The 22404-nt window shown below is 37.0% G+C and overlaps 1 protein-coding gene across 1 annotated transcript in view; it reads left to right on the top strand.

Moving 5' to 3' along the window:
• The window catches only part of BRDT (bromodomain testis associated), a 41174-nt gene extending 19389 nt beyond the window's left edge, over positions 1-21785 (top strand). The window contains exons 12-17 of the mRNA XM_027538245.1: positions 1561-1619; positions 5046-5217; positions 13115-13221; positions 16358-16563; positions 17085-17259; positions 21702-21785. Coding sequence (XP_027394046.1) covers positions 1561-1619; positions 5046-5217; positions 13115-13221; positions 16358-16563; positions 17085-17259; positions 21702-21785 — 803 coding nt within the window. The remainder of the gene's footprint in view (positions 1-1560; positions 1620-5045; positions 5218-13114; positions 13222-16357; positions 16564-17084; positions 17260-21701) is intronic.
• The last annotated feature ends 619 nt before the right edge of the window (positions 21786-22404 follow it).

Genomic DNA, 22404 nt, shown 5'->3' with positions numbered 1-22404 from the left:
GGCTATCATTATTCATATATCTATAGTCTGTAAGACTTGTTTGAGGCATCCTGTACTTGGTGTTGGGTTTGTTTTTAATTAAAATTCTTTGATGCCTTTTGCTCATGTTTTTAGATTTTGAGGTGATAGTTTTTGTAATAGTTGTGAGCTTTAGTTTTATATCAGAAAACTAAGATAATGCCCTTAAATTTTTCATCACAACACTAATGTGGTATGTTGTATTTTTATTATAGTTAAGAGTTTATATCATTGAATAATTTGTTTAGGTGCATATTTGGATAATTAAGATAGATATATGGATGTACATATATGATCATATTAATGAAGTCTGTTTTTTGTTTTTGTTTTTTTGTTCAAAGCTGAAATCATAATTTCTCTCCTAAATGTGAAAGCTACCTGAATCTATACCCTCAGTCTTTGCAGTCTGTCTTCTTGCCTTCCCTTTCCACCTAACCCCTAACACTTAAAATAATATTTAGTGGAGTGACATTAAGATGGTTCATGTCATTTTAAATACTTAAATTTTTTAAATTAAAGCACGTCCTTGAGTGGCATTTAGCAATTTTAACAATGTCCAGCATCAAACATTTTAGGAAAGAACAGTAACACATCCAGTGGAAACTGATGGCATTTCAGGAAGCAGAAGGTAACTATTAAAATTAGAATGTTAAGTTTGAATAAGATTTGGTGTTGACCACCCTTGGTGCTCTGAAGCCTGAAGCAAATGATGCTCAGGTGGCTCATGAAAGCTGGCTTGGAGAGATGGATCAAGGCATTAACTACCAGTTTGGTGCTTCACCACACTGACTTAGGCTTGTGATTGGGGAGGATAGCACCAAAATGAATTGTAGGATCAAGAAAGAAGAACTTATGCACACCATGTCAGAGAGATCTCTTTTAATATCTACTCTACTGCCAGTGTCCCCTGTAAAGGTATTTCTAAAGGTAAAGGAAGTACTATAAAAGCCATTTGTTGCTATGTAGTTGAGGCTGTCAGATAGCGCAGAAGTAAATAGAGTATTAATTAGATGGGATCTTTATTATAATGCTTAGCAAGCAGAGCAGACTTTATCATGCCTAATCAAATAGCTTCACTTTTAATAAGACTGTATTCTCTCAGATACATTCCTTTCTCTTATAGTAAATTCTTAATTATTTTAATTAAGCCTCTTAATGGCTATTTGGTAAAAGATGGTTTTAGTATAAATGGTACTGCTTGTTTAAACCCTTATCTCTGCTGTAACTTGTTTCTTTTTAAACTATCACTTATTCAAGCGGTTTACTCTAAAGTAACACATCATTCTTTTTGCCTAATAATCCAAGTTGAAATTTGTGAGGAGATATTTATTCCATTAGGTAGAAAAGAAAATATCCCTTTTCAAAGCAAGTATCTCTTTAGAAATTTTGACTGATTCCAAGAGGGCAGAAACCTGGTAAGTGTAAGAATTTCTTGATTTAAGAAGTTGACCGTTTTCTTAAAATCACTTTAATATGCAAGACCTACAATTTAGATGATTTTTAAGTTAGCAAATATTAAAGTATTTTTATATACATTTGCAGAAATGTTTCCTAAATTTACTGGAGTAAAACAGAATGATTCTCCTAAAGAGAGATTACAGGTAAGTTAATTCTTCATTTTACCTTAGAATTTTAAGATTATATGGGTTATAACTAAATGGTTATAATTGTTTGATTTTATTTAAATGAAGAGTTGTCACTCATTTTTAAAAAATATTTTTTCTTATTTTTTTGTGTTGTCACTCATTTTTTCACTTAGATGTTCATAGACTTCTTCATAAAAAAAGATTGAATAGTGAAATGATTTGGCTGCATTTTTCTAATAGATGTATTTTTTTTTTAATATTACATCAAACTGTAAGTAGAACAAATTACAGTTTTGGCTAAGTCTTAAGGCTCTAAATACAGAAGGAGAGTCTTGGTGTCCCCGTATGCATGCAGTAAGGTGTGCACAGTAAGGTGGAATTTCTCCCCAAAAATTCCCAAGTAGGGCAGTGGTAGTCAGAGTTTCTAAAACTTATAATTACCATTTATTGATTTTAGCACATTTATGTTTGATTAGTAGTTGATATGCTTTGAAAAGGGTAAAAGTAATTTTATCTTTTACTACTAATTCTAGTTGTCATCCTCATAAAACTTTTAATCCTTTGTACCCATTTCAAATACAGAATTATAGGTATATACCTTTTATTATTCCCCTGGAGAAGAGAATGGCAATCCACTCCAGTATTCCTGCCTGGAGAATCCCACAGACAGAGGCACATGGTAGGCTACAGTCCATAGGGGTCTCAAAGAGTCAGATACGACTGAGCAACTAACATCTTTTATTAAGGGCTCCTGGTAACTCAGACAGTAAAGAATCCACCTGCAATGCAGGAGACTGGGGTTCAATCCCTGGATTAGAAAGATCCTCTGGAGAGAGGAATGGCTACCCACTCCACTATTATTGCCTGGAGCATTCCATAGAAAGAGGAGCCTGGTAGGCTACCGTCGATGGAGTTGAAAAGAGTTGGACCCAACTGAGCAACTAGCACAAACACCCCTTTTATTAGATCATAAGCTTACGTAATAATATCTAACTCCAAGGGGAACACAATATAATACTACCTTGATGGAGCTCTTAATAAGACAGATAATCACACAGTTAAAGAGATTGTATGGCTAGTGCTGTAATCATCTATATTCATAATTTATTGAGAAAATGAAGGAGGAATATATATCTATCTATATACACACACATATACTACATGAAGAGGAAATGCTTAAAATAGGTTTTAAATTACAGAGAAAGGGAAGAAATGGTTAGTATATTGACATACTGATTAGAGACTTTTTTTTAAACAGAGGTAGTAGCATGAAGTGAGTCAAAAAGCATAGGAGGTGTGTTCAGAGAAATATGGTAGCAGATGGTGTTTGTATGGGATTAGTTGTCTTTGGAGATGTAATGGGGGGTGGGTTTGTACACCTAGGTAAAGTGTTAATATTTAATTTGCTAGGTAAGCATTAACTCTCAAAGGTTTTTGAGTGGGAAGAAGATCCAGATGATCTATCTTGCCATAGGTATTAGTGGAAACAAAATTATGTCAAGTTATAAACAAACTTTGGAATAATTCTCAATATAGCACATAGAATGCTATCTTTATGATCTGTTTGTGACCAAGTTTTTCTCAGTGTCACTCACTGAAGAATTTAATGCTTATTCAAGACATAAAAAGAAAGTATATTTATAGAATAATGAATAAATGTACATACTTATGTGTTTCATAAAGTAATGTTTTGCTGATTTAAATCTCAGCATTTGACTTTAAAACTTTGGGCTTGGGTCTCTATTATTGTTGAGATAAACATTCCTATGGCCTTAATTTTATTCAAGCTAGCATAAGTATTCATACACTTCATTTATGCCTTATCAACTAATGATAATCCTAACCCTTTTATTCAATGGAGGGGTCTGTAGTTTAGCAGATAAGGTACCTGGGCTTGGGCACTGTAACTTATCTTGCCACTGAATAAATATGAACATTTAAGTTACATCTAAGTCCTGTTGTCAACTGTGAAAATGAAAGTCATTCAGTCGTGTCTGACTCTTTGTGACCCTATGGACTGTAGTCCTCTAGGCTCCTCTGTCCATGGAATTCTCCAGGCAGTAACACTGGAGTGAGTAGCCCTTCCCTTTTCCAGGAGATCTTCCCAACCCAGGAATCAAACTCAGATCTCCTGCATTGCAGGCAGATTCTTTACCATCTGAGCCACCAGGCAAGCCCTCTGTGAACTATAAGTGGGGATAATAACTATACCAAACTCATATGATTATTGGAGAAGGAAGTGGCAACTCACTTCATTTTTCTTGCCTGGAGAATTCTGTGGACAGAGGAACCAGGTGGGCTGCGGTCCATGGGGTTGCAGAGTCGGACATGACAGCAACTAACATAGGATTATGGGCGTTCCTGGTAGCTCAGCTGGTAAAGAATCCGTTTGCAATGCAGGAGACCCTGGTTTTACTTTCACTTTCTCTCTTTTCATAGGATTATTGTGAGAATTAACTATATAAAAGGCTCACCCAAGTATTAAATAAATATTTATTATAATATAGTTTTTCTTAATAAGTAGTTAGTGAAGTGAAAGTGGCTCAGTCCTGTGCAACTGTTTGCGACTATATAGTCCATGGAATTCTGCAGGCCAGAATACTGGAGTGGTAGCCTTTCCCTTCTCCAGGGGATTTTCCCAACCCAGGGATTGGACCCAGGTCTCCTGCATTGCAGGCAGATTCTTTACCAGCTGAGCCACAAGGGAATCCCAATAAGTAGTTAACAGAATACTCAATCAGAATTTGTTGATAATCTGTGCGTCAACCACCATGTGATTTTTTTTTTTAATAAACACACCCTCCATTTATATCACTAATTCACTAAGGAAAAGGAGGTAAAGAAAGTGGATTAGTCTCTGCTGCTGCTGCTAAGTCACTTCAGTCGTGTCCGACTCTCTGTGACCCCCATAGACGGCAGCCCACCAGACTCCCTTGTCCCTGGGATTCTCCAGGCAAGAACACTGGAGTGGGTTGCCATTTCCTTCTCCAATGCATGAAAGTGAAAAGTGAAAGTGAAGTCGCTCAGTCGTGTCAGACTCTCAGTGACCCCATGGACTACAGCCTACCAGGCTCCTCCATCCAAGATTTGGTATAAAAGCTCAGTTTTTATTTTCAATAAGTCACAGGAAAGCATTTGAAAATAGGCAGCACTGTTTAATAACATATGTGTTAAGTCTGTGTATGCTAGTAACTTAAGACCATAGACTTTAATGACTGACTCTACTTAAAAGCTATATAATGGCCAAGTTGTTTAATCTTTCTAAACCTTTTCTCATTTGTAAGATAGCAATAATTATACCTTATAAATTTATGTGACTTTAATAACATATTCAAAGACAGTGTTAAGTTATATTCTATTCTCTTGTATTTTTTTGTTGTTGTTCTTATACTTCTTCTGTGATTAAAGCTCTGAAAGATTTGTTTAACTCTGTCTTAACAGGTAAAGTCTTCTGTGCAAGATACAACCTCTGGGGTAACTAGCCTGGTTCATCAGACTGCATGTTCAAATGGAACACCACCAAACCACCACCAATTAGTGTTTAATCATCAAGAACCAAAACATTCACAGAGTGTGGAAAACATTTCACCTTTACAAATTCTGCCTCTTTTAGGTAAGAAATTAATGAGTAAATAGCTGTGATTGAACAGTTGACTTCTAAATGAAAATGCCAAGGTCATCCTAAATATTATGTATCTGAAATACTGAAAATCATAACTAGTAAATTCTAGGGTAGAAATAATCCCTGAAGCATATTCCTTTATACCCAAATGTATTCATTACATTTGAATGAAAGAAAATTGTATGAACAGTTCACACACAACTTACTTTCGTATAGAGTATATACACTGGCATATGGGCCATACATAAAAACCTGTCACTGCTGTAGTTCATGGGCTTTCCTGGTGGCTCAGAGGTTAAAGTGTCTGCCTCCAGTGCGGGAGACCGGCTACAATCCCTGGTTTGGGAAGATCCCATGGAGAAGGAAATGACAACCCACTCCAGTATTCTTGCCTGGAGAATCCCATGGATGGAGGAGCCTGGTTGGCTACAGTCCATGGGGTCGTAGAGTCAGACATAGCAAGCTCTGAGCAGACTTGTGAAATGTTGCTCTAATTTCCATGATGTCTCTGTGGGTTGGAAAGGTAGATTAGAATGGGGAAAAGATTGTTAGAGAATCTAGAGGTAGATAAATAGTTATAAACATTAAAAACAGTTTACAGTTAAAGAAACTTGAGCTAGAAATACTTGCCTAGTGGTAGTTCCCATTTACCAAAAACATCTTCCAAAACTAGAAATTTTTATAGTTAGATTCATTTGACTTTATCATTGTCTCATCTCTTAGTCTTGTCAGAAGTGAAAGTATCGCCTTTCTCATCATGGTTCTCCTGGGGATGTATGACACAGGGAGATGCTTCTCTGACAGTGGTGAGCCCAACTAATGGGGTGCCTGAACTTTGATAAATGTATTCAGGCCTAGACTAGAAGCAGATGTGAACATACCATATCCAGGTCTCCTTCTGTCTAGACTGCTCCCTGGTTTCCATTTGACCTTCCAAGGGCAGAAGTTTCTCCAAAGCAGAAGAAATTTCTAAGATGTTTTTCTGAAGCACAGATTAGGAGGAACATGATGGTCCTCCTTTATTGCTTCTAGTAAAAGCTCCCTACTGTTCTGTGTTAGATATTCCATTTTGTATTTAACTTGAGTTATAGCTCTTGACTGGAGGAGTGGAGATAAGGGAGAAAATATCAGAGGCAACACTGGGGGGTATCCCAGGAAGAAGAATAAATAAGATCCAAAATATGAAATATTTATATCCATTCTTTTTAGAAAAAAATATTTTTAAGGTCTTCAGGAGAGTAACTGAAGAGGTAGTTGTTCTAAGTCATATATTATCTTAAATACCATCGCTACATTTGGATCTTTTATTTTGCACACAATGAGCAGATTCAAACAAGAGCATGACAAAATCAGATTTTACATTAGGAAGAGATTGCTGCTTGCTATATAGGGGATGAACTAAGATGAAGATGCTCTGATATACTTGGGACCAAGTAAAGAAGCTGAGTGCTGTAGTCTAGGAAAGAAACTATGATGACCAAAACTAAGGCAGTAAGTACAAAAAGGCTGTGGCTAAATTAGATATTTCTGTGGCAGAATTACTAAGCTTTATTAGAATCAGTGTCTTCCAATAGCTGGCTTGAAAATAAAAGGGATTTTTCATTTCAGACATGTTTGTGTGCTAAGTCACCTCAGTTGTGTCTGACTGTTTGTGACCCTATAGACTGTAGCCCACCAGGCTCCTCTGTCCATGAAATTCTCCAGGCAAGAATACAGGAGCGGGTTGCCGTATCCTCAACACTCCAGGGGATCTTCCCCACCCAGGGATCAAACCCATTTAAATTTAAGTCTCCTGCATTGGCAGGCAAGTTCTTTAACACTAGCACCACCACACTTAAGATATTGCAGAATATCTAATTGGAAATATATAACTAGAAATAGTTTTCTGGAACTAACAGGGTGTAACAAGAACTATATTTAGGAATATATAGAAGCTGTTTGAAGCCATAAGAATGAAGGAAAAGATACAGAGCAGGAAGAGAAAGGTTAAGAACAAATTCTAGGTAACCAGACTCCCTCAGTAAAAGTAGAAAAAAATGAATAAGTTAAAACAAGAGGTAATCAAAACCTAGAGGAAAAGGAAAAATGAATAGATAATAGAAGTAGATAATAGAAACCCGGCAGATACATTTTAGGAGGAAATCATCACAGTTATCAGTCCAGTACAAAGCATTAAAGTACCATGAGGAATAAGGAGAGAAGGTTACAACTGGCAATATGATATGCTGGGTTTTTTGTTTTTGCGGGTTTTTTGTTTTTTTTTCTTTTGCTTTTACAAAAGCTTCTTTTGTGGCCATTGTGATCAGGCAGAGGCAGATTCTTATAAATTGAGAAGTAATGGAATCTGAATGTAAACCAGTCTACTAGGAAGTTTGTTGGTAAAGAGAATGGGAAGATGGCTATGGCTTTAAACAGAAAGATAGGTATTTTGTTTTTGTAAGACTAGAAGAGAGATTATTTTGTTTTGAATTTTGAATGTGAGAGATTTGAATGTGTCTGGAGATCATGGCATCTGGTCCCTTCACTTCATGGGAAATAGATGGGGAAACAGTGGAAACAGTGTCAGACTTTCTTTTTTTGGGCTCCAAAATTACTGCAGCCATGAAATTAAAAGACACTTACTCCTTGGAAGAAAAGTTATGACCAACCTAGATAGCATACTCAAAAGCAGAGACATTACTTTGCCAACAAAGGTCCGTCTAGTCAAGGCTATGGTTTTTCCAGTCGTCGTATATGGATGCGAGAGTTGGACTGTGAAGAAAGCTGAGTGCTGAAGAATTGATGCTTTTGAACTGTGGTGTTGGAGAAGACTCTTGAGAGTCCCTTGGACTGCAAGGAGGTCCAACCAGTCCATTCTGAAGGAGATCAGCCCTGGGATTTCTTTGGAAGGGATGATGCTAAAGCTGAAACTCCAGTACTTTGGCCACCTCATGCGAAGAGTTGACTCATTGGAAAAGACTCTGATGCTGGGAGGGATTGGTGGCAGGAGGAGAAGGGGACGACAGAGGATGAGATGGCTGGATGGCATCACCGACTCGATGGACGTGAGGTTGAGTGAACTCTGGGAGATGGTGATGGACAGGGAGGCCTGGCGTGCTGCGATTCATGGGGTTGCAGAGTCAGACACGACTGAGCGACTGAACTGAACTGAACTGAATGTCACTTGGATAGGGTAAGGTTGTTTTCATTATAGCAAATTCATAGAAAATGGTGGGGATAGCTTTGAAGAAGAACAGACACTGAAAAATAATGGAAAGATTGCGGTCTGAATGGTCTATGGAGACTTTCCTGGTGGTCCTTTGGCTGAAACTCCATGCTCCCAATGCAGGGACCTGGGTTCAATCCCTGGTCGGGGAACTAGATCCCACATGTTACAACTAAAGATCCCATGTGCTACAACTAAGACCTGGTGCAGCCAAATATATATATATATATATATATATATATATGGCTATGGGTGTGTGGGTACACATTTATATTTAATGGTCTTTTGTTCCTATTTTAACATCCTATCTATAAAATGTCAGGCTTTGACTAAGTCTTCAAATTGGATCAGTTTCTTGTATTTTCTTCAATTTCTGCTTTTTTGTGATTGTTCAGTTCACTCACTCAGTCATGTCCAACTCTTTGCAACCCCATAGACTGCAGCACGACAGGCTTCCCTGTCTATCACCAACTCCAGGAACCTACTCAAACTCATGTCCATCAAGTCTGTGATGCCATCCAACCATCTCATCCTCTGTTGTCCCCTTCTCCTCCTGCCTTCAATCTTCCCCAGCATCAGGGTCTTTTCAAATGAGTCGGTTCTTCACATCAAGTGGCCAAAGTATTGGAGTTTCAGCTTCAGCATCAGTCCTTCCAGTGAACACCCAGAACTGATTTCCTTTAGGATGGACTGGTTTGATCTCTTTGCTGTCCAAGGGACTCTCAAGAGTCTTCTCCAACACCCCAGTTCAAAAGCATCAATTCTTCAGTGCTCAGCTTTCTTTATAGTCCAACTCTCACATCCATACATGAGTGCTGGAAAAACCATAGCTTTAACTAGATGGACCTTTGTTGGCAAAGTAATGTCTCTGCTTTTGAATATGCTGTCTAGGTTAATCATAGCTTTTCTTCCAAGGAGCAAGCATCTTTTAATTTCATGGCTGCAGTCATCATCTGCAGTGATTTTGAGCCCAAGAAAAGAAAAGTCTGTCACTGTTTCCATTCTTTCCCCATCTATTTGCCATGAAGTGATGGGACCGGATGCCATAATCTTAGTTTCTCTTAACGTTGAGTTTTAAGCCAACTTTTTCACTCTCCTCTTTCACTTTCATCAAGAGGCTCTTTAATTCTTCTTCACTTTCTGCCATATGGGTGGTGTCATCTGCATATCTGAGGTTATTGATATTTCTCCCAGCAATCTTGATTCCAGCTGTACTTCATCCAGCCTGGCATTTCACATGATGTACTCTGCATATAAATTAAATAAGCAGGGTGACAACATACAGTCTTGATGTACTCCTTTCCCAATTTGGAACCAGTCTGTTGTTTCATGTCCAGTTCTAACTGTTGCTTCTTGACCTGCATACAGATTTCTCAGGAGGCAGGTCATGTGGTCTGGAATTTTCCAGTTTGTTGTGATCCACACAAAGGCTTTGGCATAGTCAATAAAGCAAAAGTAGATGTTTTTCTGGAACTCGCTTGCTTTTTTGATGTTTCAGCAGATGTTGGCAGTTTGATCTCTAGTTCCGTCTATCTAGCTTGAACATCTGGAAGTTCTCAGTTCGTGTACTGTTGAAGCCTGGCTTGAAGAATTTTGAGTACTTTGCTGGCGTATGAAATAAGGGCAATTGTGTGGTAATTTGAACATTCTTTGGCATTGCCTTTCTTTGGGATTGGAATGAAAACTGACCTTTTCTGGTCTAATGGCCACTGCTGAATTTTCTGGCATATTGAGTACAGCAGTTTCATAGCATCATCTTTTAGGATCTTAAATAGCTCCACTGGAATTCCATCTTTTAGGATTTGAAATGGCTCAACTGGAATTCCATTCCACCTCCACTAGCTTTGTTTGTAGTGATGCTTCCTAAGGCCCATTTGACTTCGCATTCCAGGATGTCTGGCTCTAGGTGAGTGATCACACCATCATGGTTATCTGGGTCATGAAGATCTTTTTTGTATAGTTCTGTGTATTCTTGCCACCTCTCCTTAATATCTTCTGCTTCTGTTAGGTCCATACCATTTCTGTCCTTTATTGTGCTCATCTTTGGTATAAAGTAAAAACATTTGCCCTAAAAGAAATGAAAGTAAAATTTAAGGAGGTGAAGAAGGTGGAAATTACCGGATCTCCTTGAAAGATTAATATTTCTGTATTTGTTGTTGTTTAGTCACTAAATTGTGTCTGACTCTTTTGCATGTCCATGGACTGTAGCCCACCAGGTTCCTCTTTCCATGAGATTTTCCGGGCTGGGCTACTGGAATGGGTTGCCATTTCCTTCTCGAGAGGATCTTCCTAACCTAGGGATGGAACCAGCACAGGGATTAACCTGGTCTCCTGCATTGCAGGTGGTCTCCCCACCATACCAAAGACCAGTCTTCATCCAAAGAAGGTGATGTTGTATATGTGGTGGGATTGGAAGGGTGTCCTCTATTATGAGCTCCTTCCAGAAAACCAAATGATTCCAATTAGACCAACTGAAAACAGCACTTGACATAAAGTGTCTGGAATTAACATATAGCACACACCTGCATGTGTGTGTGTGCTCAGTTATGTCTGACTCTTTGCAACACGATGGACTGTAGACTACCAGGCTTCTCTGACCATGGAGTTTTCCAGGCAAGCATAGTGGAGTGGGTTGCCATTTCCTACTCCGGGGGATATTCCCGACCGAGGGATCAAACCCTCATCTCTTGCGTCTCCTGCATTGACAGGAATTCTTTACCACTGTGCCACCTGGGAACCTCAGAAAAAGCATAATCTTCTATTTATTTTGGTCTTTACAAAATTCTCTTAATGGAAAAAATTTCAATTCCCTGGAAGACTGTAAAAGTAACCTGGAAATGAAGTCACCTGAAAAATGGTAGAAGGTAGTAGAACAAAATGGTGAATATGTTGTTCAACAAAGTGCTTGGTGAAAATGAAAAATGTGTCTTCTATTTTTACTTAAAAACCAAAGGAACTTTTTGGCCAGTAGATCAGGTTCAGGTCATAAAGAACCTTGATTTCTAGAGACCTTGGACTTAATTGTAATGGTATAGTTAGTGGGGAGCCAATGAAGATTTCTGGAACAAAGCGTGTGCTTAAGTGCAGTTAATCTGCCAGTATTGTGTAGGCCAGTTGGAGGGATGGGGAAGAAGAGACCAGAGAAGACGGCTAAAAATTAAGCTATTAAAGTAATACAAAAAATTAAGCTATAGAAAAAGGGAAAAGTTGAAAGAAAGCACAAAGGTTGAGTGAGCAGGTCTTCAAAAGATGAATATATGCCAAGTTTTAGTAACTAAAGGTGTATACGCCTTGGGGCTCAGTCCGTAACCCAAGACTGGATATGGGTCCAGGTTGACAGACCTGGAACACAGATGAATAACAGATGTCTGATGAAGGATGAGTTTTGTAGTGTTTTAAAGTGCCAGAGGGCATTCCTATGAAGTTGTTTTTCAGTCAGATCCTTGATATACTTGGCTTCTGTGACACTGCTCTCTTGATCATTAACATCTCTGAATGTTCTTTACAGATACCTACTTTTATCTGCCTGCTGTATATATTGATAGTACTCTGAGTTACATCCTTAAGCCTTTATCATTTTACTTTACTCCAGGCTTTTCTAGCTAGATTCTGAAGCACAGGCTTACTAAGTAGGATCCCCTCTACCCTCAGCTTTCAGCAATAGGCTTGGAGCAGACTTCCTGTTTATTCAGGTATGCCATACATTGATCATCTTCCACTTATTATGGCATGTAAACCCCTTCATGGATCACAGCCTTGTCGTGGCGAAGGGGCTTGTGTAACTCAATGAAGCTATGAACCATGCCGTGCAGGGCCACCCAAGACGGACAGGTCATAGTGAAGAGTTCTGACAAATTGTGGTCCGCTGGAGGAGGAAATGGCAACCCACTCCAGTATTCTTGCCGTGAAAACCCCAAGAACAGTACGAAAAGGAAAAACGATATGACACCAGAAGATGAACCCCCCGGGTCAAAATGTGTCCAGTATGCTACTAGGGAAGAGCAAAAGCCAATTACCAATAACTCCAGAAAGAATGAAGCAGCTGGGCCAAAGCAGAAATGACACTCAGTTGTGGATGTGTCTGGTGGTGAAAGTAAAGTCCAGTGCTCTAAAGAACAATATTTCATATGAACCTGAAATGTTAGGTCCATGAATCAAGGTAAATTGGATGTGGTCAAGCAGGAGATGGCAAGAGTGAACATCGACATCTTAGGAATCAGTGGACAAAAATGGACAGGAATGGGTGAATTTAATTCAGATGACCCTTATATCTACTGCTGTGGGCAAGAATCCCTTAGAAGAAATGGAGTAGCCCTCATAATCAACAAGAGTCCGAAATGCAGTACTTGAGTCAATATCAAAAATAACAGATGTTTTCGGTTCATTTTCAAGGCAAACCATCCAAAATGTCAGCTATACTTTATGTTGACTCCTCCCCACCCCCCAGCCAAAAAAAGAAAAAGAAGAAAAAGAAATATAGGGAGGTAAAATTTCCAGTGAAAAATGTTTATTTTAGTGTTACAATTCTCCAACTAATGATACCCCAAAATTAAGAAGCATAAAAAAAACTGGTTATTTTGTTTTCATAGTTTCTAACATAGAAAGGGGGAAAATGTCTAATTGTGGAGAATCAAGATGAAATATATTAACTTGACTGTACTGTTTAAAAATGTGTGCATCTAGATGATTCTGAACAACTTCTGAATGGCCTAACTGTGATGCCTCAGTCCAGTGATAATGACACAGTGATGTTAGAATCAGAATATCAAGGTCAAGTTCCAGTGCAAAAGGTAAGAATAATGTTATTTTTTTCTCACAGATCTTGAAGAAATTTACAATTGAATATAGAAATGGCACAGAGGTATTTTAAGTGCTAATTTGAATGAATTTTGGATCTCTTAAGACTAACTTTTGCCTATTTGTTAAAAAACAGAAGTTAAACTGTGAGCAACACCTTTCCCCACCCTCTACCATCAGTCCTCATATTTGTGTTTAATTTCAAATTCTAGAATGCTGGTATTTGCCAGCTATCCTTATTTTAAAACATGTTATAAAACTAGCTTTTACAATCTGTTGTAGGTGATTTCCTCATGGAGTCTTCTGGGTACTTAATCTCAGACCACACATTGATCAGTCTTTCAACAAGTATTCTAGATGTTTGGGATACATTAGATACATCAGGTACTATTCTAGACATTTGAATATAGTTGTTGTTTTTCAGTCACTAAGTTGTGTCCGACTCTTTGTGATCCCATGGCCTGTGGCACGCAAGGCTCCCCTGTCCACTGTGCCCCGGATTTTACTCAAATTCATGTCCATTGAGTTAGTGATGCTATCTAACGATCTCATCCTCTGCCGCCCTTTCTCCTTTTGCCTTCAATTTTTCCCAGCATCAGGGTCTTTTCCAATGAGTCGGCTCTTTGTATCAGATGACCAAAGTATTGGAATTTCAGCTTTAGCGTCAGTCCTTCCAATGAATAGTCAGGGTTGATTTCCTTTAGGAGAACTGGTTTGATCTCCTTCCAGTCAAAGTGACTCTCAAAACTAATTGTCAGAAACTGACCATGAATGAGATATTCACATATCCCCTCTTTTTTCTCTCCCTTCCTTCCTTCCATCATTTCCTATCGACATTTTGGACTGGATAAGTTTTTGTTGAGAGTATGGTCTATACATTGTAGGATGCTTCACAGGGACCCTCACCTCTACGCACTAGATGTTAGTAACACCCTTTTCTTCACCCATATTTGACAACCAAAAACTTTACTGACATCACCATATGTCTTCCCTGGGCAAAGGAGAATCACCCTCAACTGAAAAGCACTGCCTTAATTTTACCTCGAATCTAGCTATTGCCCCATCCCTGTAATTTGCCCTATCAGAAGAATCAATGATGTCTAAAATTGCTGTGTCCCTCCCAAAGTCTTGAAGGTGTGAGGAAGTCAGGGTCTTCTACTAGTTCTCTCTCTGAACATCCACTGTGGTGCTTTCAGTTACAGTCTCTCTGCAGATGACTCAGATATATACTTCTAGACCTGGCATCCTGTGAGTTTTAATCCTTTTTGATTTCTCAGTCTCCTGAAGTCAAGGAATTGCTAAACTCTTTGGCTTTTATTTTCAAGATGTTTCCTTTTCCACTTCTACCTCATAGACCAGGCTTTATTGCCTTCAATGTAAGCTCTTTGTAATATTTATAATGCAGACTGACTTGAAACCCTCCTTGTTCTAGTCTATTTTTATTTATTTATTTATTTTTGGTTGCACTGGGTCTTCATTGCGGTACTCAGGCTTCTCATTGCATTGTCTTCTCTTGTGGAGTATAGACTCTAGGCACATGGGCTTCAGTAGTTCTAGCATGCAGGCTCTGTAGTTACGGCATGCAGGCCCTAGAGCATGGGCATGGTAGTTGTGGTACACGGCTTTAGTTGCTCCGTGGCATGTGGAATCTTCACAGACTAGGGATTGAACCCATGTCCCCTGCATTGGCAGGCAAATTCTTATCCACTATACCACAGTGAAGTCCCCATTCTGCTTTGAACATTCTTTTAACTGTACTTCTTGATGTATTGCTCTGATCGTATAATTATTATATACGAAACCTTCAATCGTTTCTAGCTTTGACTTCAAAATGAAGATTAAGCACCTTTACATTGTGACTCCAATTTAGCTTTTCCGTCTTAGGCATATGCCTATGTTTTTCCTTCTGTGAGGAATGCTTTCCATTCTCACCTCAAAATCTTATTCTTCTCTGTAATATCTGAAAAATTGTCCCATACTCCAAACCCAAATATGAACTTTCCTGTTTTAGGGTCTGCCAGAATTTTATTGCAGCTAAATAGGCATTTTAAGGACAAAACCAGAGACCAGGGTTTCATCCTGGTTTCATCCTCCCTTTATTTCCTATTAAGTATACTACCATGTTATGTTTCATGTCTCTATCTGCAGGCAATATTCTTTAACTGACTCAGTAGAAAAGTGAAGTGTGAAACTAGTATTTAGCCCATTCCATGGGTAGGAACAAAAATAGGTTTTATAGGTAACATATAAGAAAGACTTCATAAATACAACTGGGTGACCAATGGTGAAGGTTTGTATGTGTGTGTTAGGGGTGAGGAAGGATGTTTGACTCCTTTAATAAAATATATTATTAAAAGTTTACTTTTTTTAAAAAAATGTGGTACTGGAAGATTTTCAACTACATACATTTCTGTTGGTCAGCCACAGATCTTTCCCTTGGCCTGTTTCAGTTAAGAACAGCGATCACAAGCAGTTAATTCTTTTCTTCATACCAAAGAAAGGAAAACAAAGCTATGTCAGAGGGTTTTCAACAAATACTGTACCATTCTTACTTCTTACAGTCTTTTTGCCATCATCTTACTTTGCCTCTAGAGATTAATCACTTGTATACTTGCTTTATTTTTTGCATAGAATAATTTTTTTAAGATTGTAACTTAATTTTTATATTGAAATACAGTTGATTTATAGTGTTGTGTTAATTACTGCTGTATAGCAAAGTGATTCATATATACACATATATATATAATACATACACACACACACATTTTCCATTATGGTCATAGGGTATTGATTATAGTTGTCTGTGCTATACAGTAGGACCTTGTTCATAAATGTCTTGATTACAGTGACCAGTTAATTTTTATATTCTTTATAGATTATCATACCCTTAACATATGTTTCACATTAAATTGAAATAACTGTCAAGCATGCTGTTTTAATTTGGTCTTAGATGAATAATTGAATTTAGCTAATTTATTATCCTATTTTTTTCTACTTTAGTAACCTTTAACTTTAGTAAAATTACCTAAAGCCTTTGGAATCTTTATTTTTGATTTTTATCAAAAATAATATTTTTCTTCCAAATAGTTGACATCTTTAGATGTATACTGAATCAAATATTTGTTTTAGGATATAAAGATCAAGAATGCAGATTCTTGGAAAAGTTTAGGCAAACCGGTCAAAACATCAGGTGTACTGAAATCATCAGATGAGCTCTTCAACCAGTTTAGAAAAGCAGCAATAGAAAAGGAAGTAAGAGCTCGAACACAGGAACTAATACGGAAACATCTGGAACAGAATACAAAGGAACCAAAAGTATTTCAAGAAAATCAGAGGTCTGTAATTATTTGGATTAGTGGAGATTTGGGGAGATACAGACATGTATTTTAAATATATTAAATTTCTTTTTTGTAAGTGATTATATTCAGCTATTTAGTAGACCACTGAGCAAATTATATTTAGAAAAGTGAATTTTTACTGATTTTTTAAAAATTAAGTAGTAATACCTATTTTAAAGGGGATATAAATAATCAAGTGATTAAAGAAGCTATTAAAAATACTAATATTCCTAAATTATAATGGTATCATTATTTTCCAGAAATGTCTTAATATTGTTTCCATTCTATATATAAGAAGATAATGGTAAACTTTGGTCATAATTTTCCAAAACCTTCTCTTTGTTAACATATATTGCCCTATGTAAAATTTGACATCAGAAATATTAAAAAATAATGTCATAACATATGAAGAAGGACATCTAGAACACTGCTTTATATTTGTCATTTGACAAATGTATCTTCATAATAAAAAGTTTTAAGGAGCTTGAAACCTACTTTTCACTTTACTGTTTCTTAAGGGACCATGGCTTCACTCTAGAATCTTTTCCAAATAAAATGCAAAACAAGTGTCTTGAAGAAGAACAAAAAGAAGATCAGCAGTCACAGGAAGCTCAAGATAAAGACAAACTGTGGCTTCTGAAAGACCGAAATTTAGCACGGGAGAAAGAGCAAGAGCGGAGGAGAAGAGAAGCAGTAAGTGAATTTTAGTTTACTGAATCTAACAAAGGAAAGATTTAACAGGGCAGTGTCTTTACATGTTCAAAGATGTATTCTAGGTGGTTCTTCAGTAACAATTACCTCTTTAGTGTGAGGAGTTACTTCTTTAGTGAGGATCAAGTTCATTCTAAAATTAGAAAGTAAAATTAAAATCTCATAGTTAAATGACACAAGCATAGCATAATAATAGAATATCAATCCTCGAGCCTTTGGGTTTGGGTTTGAACTTTGGGTTCAAATCCTGGTTCTTCCATTAAATAGACCTTAGAGCCTGGGCTATTCATTTAACCTCCTTGTGCCTCAGTTTCCTTATCTGTAAAGGTAAAAGGTGAAATGAATTTACTTGTATTAAGCACATTTGAAAATGCCTGGCACAAAGGTAGAATCACTTACTGTTGTTATTCTTGAAAAACCTATAAACTACCTGTGAATTGTGGCCAAAAGATATGCCATCTTAGTCAGTGTTTAGTTCAACTCTGCATCAAGTTATATGTCAGTTATACCTTGATGAAACCAGAAACCAAAACAAAAAAAAAAAACAAAAACACCATAAAATTTCTATTTAAGGTGTTCTTAATATATAAAAAGTATAGAATTCTTCCTTTTATCTGTGGATTATTTAGAAGTGTGTTATTTAGTTTTCCAAATATTTGGAAATTTTCTAGCTAGTGAAAATAATAGAAAATTAGTGATTTCTAATTGAATTCCATTGTGGTTAGAGAACACATAATATCTTGAATTATTTTAAATTCACTAATAAGACTTGTTTTATAGCCCAGATTATGATCTACCTTGGTAAATATTCTGTATGCACTTAGAGTTCCCACATGTTCCTACCCTTTCCCCTACCAATCACAGTCTCTTCCACCATTAACATCCCACTTTAGTGTGGTACATTTGTTATCCAATCTATGAATTAACATTGCCACACCATTGTCAATCTTGGTTTATCAAGCAAAGTCTATAGTTAGCATCCGGGTTCACTCTGTGTTGTAATTTATGGGTTTTGACAAATGTATAATGACATACATCAACCACTGTGGTACTCTCCTTTTGCTGAAAATTCCCTGTTCTCCTTATGTTCACCCCTCCCTCCTAAACCTTTACAGCCACTGATCTTTTTATTGCCATAGTTTTGCCATTTCCAGAATGTTATATAGTTGGAATCTTTAGTGATTGCAGTTACTTTTGTATTAGACCACTTGAAGTTGTCCCATCTCAGACATTAGTCATAATATCTAGAAGTTTGATTTGGGTATTTTTAATGTTTTTAGTAACTCTGTTAAACTTTTGAACAAATAGAATACAATTATCATAATTGTTTAATGGGTTCTCTGCTAATTCTAATATTTGTCACTTGCATGTTGGTTTCAATTGATTGATTAATCTCCTTTACAGATAATGTTTTTCTCCTTCTTTACTTAACCTGGTAACCATTGATGCCAGATATAAATTTTATCTTGTTGAGTGTTGGATATTTTTGTAATCCTGGAAAGGTCATGTGAACTCACAGGTCATACAGAAGTACTAGTTCCAGAAGAAAAAAGTCATTGCCCTTTGCTGTAGTGTTGACTGGGCTTACTAGATGGCTCAGTGGTAAAGAATCCGCCGGCAAATGCAGGAGACACAGGGTTTGATGCCTGGGTCTAGAAGATCCCCAGGAGAAGGAAATGGCAACCCACTCCAGTATTCTTGCCTGAAAAATTCCATGGAGGAGTCTGGTGGGCTGCAGTCCATGGGGTCACAGAGTCAGACATGACTAAGCAACCGAGCACACAGGTAGTATTGATTATGATACAAATGAATTTCCTAGGAAATAAAACACAAGTTTTATCAGCTTATTTATAATGTGAAGACAGAAACAAACGGTATTGACCAGTGTTGTAACATATGATGGAGTTTACTTTAGAGCAATATGCTCTTATACAACAGCAATCCCCAATCTTTTTGGCACCAGGGACTAGTTTTGCGGAAAACAGTTTTTCCACAGACTGGGTGGGGGTGGGGTGCTTACCAGATGATTCAAGTGCATTACACTTACTATGTACTTTATTTCTGTTATTACACTGTGATATATAATGAAATAATTGTACAGCTCACCAAGATGCAGAATCAGTGAGAGCCCTGAGCTTGTTTTCCTGCAACTAGATGATCCCATCTCAGGGGATGGGAGACAATGACGTCTGAAGTGTGTTGCTTATGTCCAGTCTACTCCATAATCTCCAGTCTGTGACCTGGGGGTTGGGAATCTCTGTTACAGAACTTTATACAGTTATAGGAATGTGCTTTACTCAATAAACTATAATACCAGCTGCTGCTGCTAAGTCACTTCAGTCATGTCCGACCCTGTGCGACCCCATAGACGGCAGCCCACCAGGCTCCCCCGTCCCTGGGATTCTCCAGGCAAGAACACTGGAGTGGATTGCCATTTCCTTCTCCAATGCATGAAAGTGAAAAGTGAAAGTGAAGTCGCTCAGTCATGTCCGACTCTTCGTGACCCCACGGACTGCAGCCCACCAGGCTCCTCCATCCATGGGATTTTCCAGGCAAAAGTATTGGAGTGGGTTGCCATTGCCTTCTCCATAATACCAGCTAGCTACATGTTATTAGGACTTAAAACGTGGCTAATGGAACTAAGGCAGTCAAATTTTCATTTTATTGAATTCTAATAAATTTAAATAGCGAATTTTTATATATTTTTTTGAAGTTCTTTATTAAAATTTAATTAGTACTTTACTAGAAGTATTTCTCTAGTGACCTAGGAATTTTTCCTTTTGGTACTCACAAGGGCCTGACTTTAGCTACCCACAAGTAATATCTCAGCAACTTCCTGGTACCCAACAACCCAACTAGGCAATCTGGTATTTCTAAAATCCAAGCATTTTTTCTGGAACTCACTGGAACGTGACTAGAAGTGCCACCTCTAGCAGCTTGACAATTAAAAACTTGACTTTGGAGCTACCTACTATCATTCTTGACACTCCAGACTCTTATGCTGCAGCTTCTGGACCAGATTGGTACTGTAAATGGCAGCAATAACTTGACATCTAGCATAAGCTCCCTAGGAGAGCCTCTGCCAGTTCCCTTGACCCAAATTTTGATCTTAAGTTTGAATGGTTGAAGTGTATATTAGGACCACCGTAAAAGGAATTTCCAGGTTATAGTGTCAGCTGCAGAGAGCTTTAGTATTTAAATTGTGGTATCTAAGGTTAATTGGTACAGGCAGTATCCAGTTTGATATCAATCAATATCCACAAATTCAGATTTAGTCAAGATGGAAGAGAATCTAAAAGTACTTTTAAATAAAACAAATTTCATTACATATTTTTGGAACTTTGTGGTAAGCCTGGATACTTAGAGATAAGAGTATCAGTGATATTTAAACCAGGACAGTGTATCCAACATTCACTGGAACATTAAAAAAGAACTTCTGAGGAACTATTTGCTTGGGCTAGACATTTGGTATCCTAATAGCTGGTGCTAGGAAAATAGCTGGGGTTAAGATCTAAGAATTTACCCTTGTCTCTAAATCATATTTAAAGACATTTTCATAGTTTTTAAGAATCACACAACTTCTTATTAAATAATATCCTTTTGGTAACCAAGTCATAATTCTAAATCTCCCACATAATCAGAGAACACAGATTCTTATCCAGGAAGTCAACCAACTGGTTACAAACTGGTGCTACTACTGTGAGCTGCTACTGTTCACTGGTCTTAAAAAAAATTGAACTTTCATAGTTGGTGTCATTTTAGTCTTTGTGGCAAAGACTAACTTTTGTCTCACGGACATTTAGAGAAGTCTTCAGAGTATAGTAAGAAAACATTTGTTTCTTTTGTCTTAATTTAGCTTTTCCTATACTTTAGCTTATTTTATTTAGTTTTTTAGCATATAATAAGCAAAACTGTGCTGAATGTTATACATTCAGTCTGGTTGCTCTTCATAAATACCTGTATATAAAATAAACTTGGTTAGACAATTTGCCTTAGGTTACACAGTATTGGGCAGAATCATGACTTTACCATTATATATTATAGTTCTCTCACATGGGTAAGATAGTAGTTCATTAAGAAAATAATTTTGTGTGTCTAGTCCTGTATTGGTTAGAGAGACACATCAAACCATGTAATCTTAGTTCATGTGTAGATTAACACTGAGAACTTTCTTACTTGGAGAGATAAGTTAAACTTGTTCTTTGTGTTCTTGTAAGTTTTAATTTTTATTTATCATGTGAAAGATATTTTAACAAAAATCAGTAGTTGAACAGAAATAAGTTATGTACAAACTCATTATGTTAAATGAAGTGCATTCATTTTCTGTGTTCCAAATATTGCATTATCATTTTCTTATATAGATGTAATACAGTGAAGGCATAAACTTTTAAAGTAACATTTATATTTTCTCTTCTTTTCTACAGATGGCTGGTACCATTGATATGACTCTTCAAAGTGACATTATGACAATGTTTGAAAACAACTTTGATTACAACTCAGTTTTTTGATTAACCATCAACTTAAATGAATTATAAAAGATTAAAAAGCAAATGGTAAAATGATTGCTTTCCAACACCAAGATACCAACTTAAATTGTATTTTGACTGCTCTAAGATGATTAAACAATTTTCACTTACATTTTTTGATAACTATATGTTCATTTTTTAATGACATAATTTATAGGAAATTTTATAGTTTTGAATACCTAAAAATTGAATAAACTCCCAAATGTTATTCATTTTACCAATATTCTACTATATATTATAGATCCTATCTAAGCAATGAAAATCCCAAAAGATGGTCCCTTCTTGTTTTGATATAGGGATCAAAAAAAAGAGTTCTTGTTGAGTTTCTAACTTCGTTTTTTTTTTTTTTTTACAGGGAGTTGTCCTTAAATGGAGTTCAGGCCTCTTTTTGGAGTATAGGGCCCTTTTGTAATGTAAATAATGTTTCAATGAGCCATGATTCTGCCTGGGTTTCTTTAAATGACTGTGTGGCAAAATGTGGGGCCTACAAGCAGGGTTGTTTTGTTTTGTTAATTTATTATTTTATTTACTTTTAAAAATTGAAGTATAATTAATCTGTAATACTGTGTTAGTTCCAGGTGTACAACATAGTGATTCAATA

Source organism: Bos indicus x Bos taurus, chromosome 3 (genome assembly GCF_003369695.1).
Source record: "Bos indicus x Bos taurus breed Angus x Brahman F1 hybrid chromosome 3, Bos_hybrid_MaternalHap_v2.0, whole genome shotgun sequence".
NCBI lineage: Eukaryota > Metazoa > Chordata > Mammalia > Artiodactyla > Bovidae > Bos > Bos indicus x Bos taurus.
The sequence above is the reverse complement of the archived record's forward strand: the minus strand, read 5'-3'. Positions and strand labels throughout refer to the sequence as shown.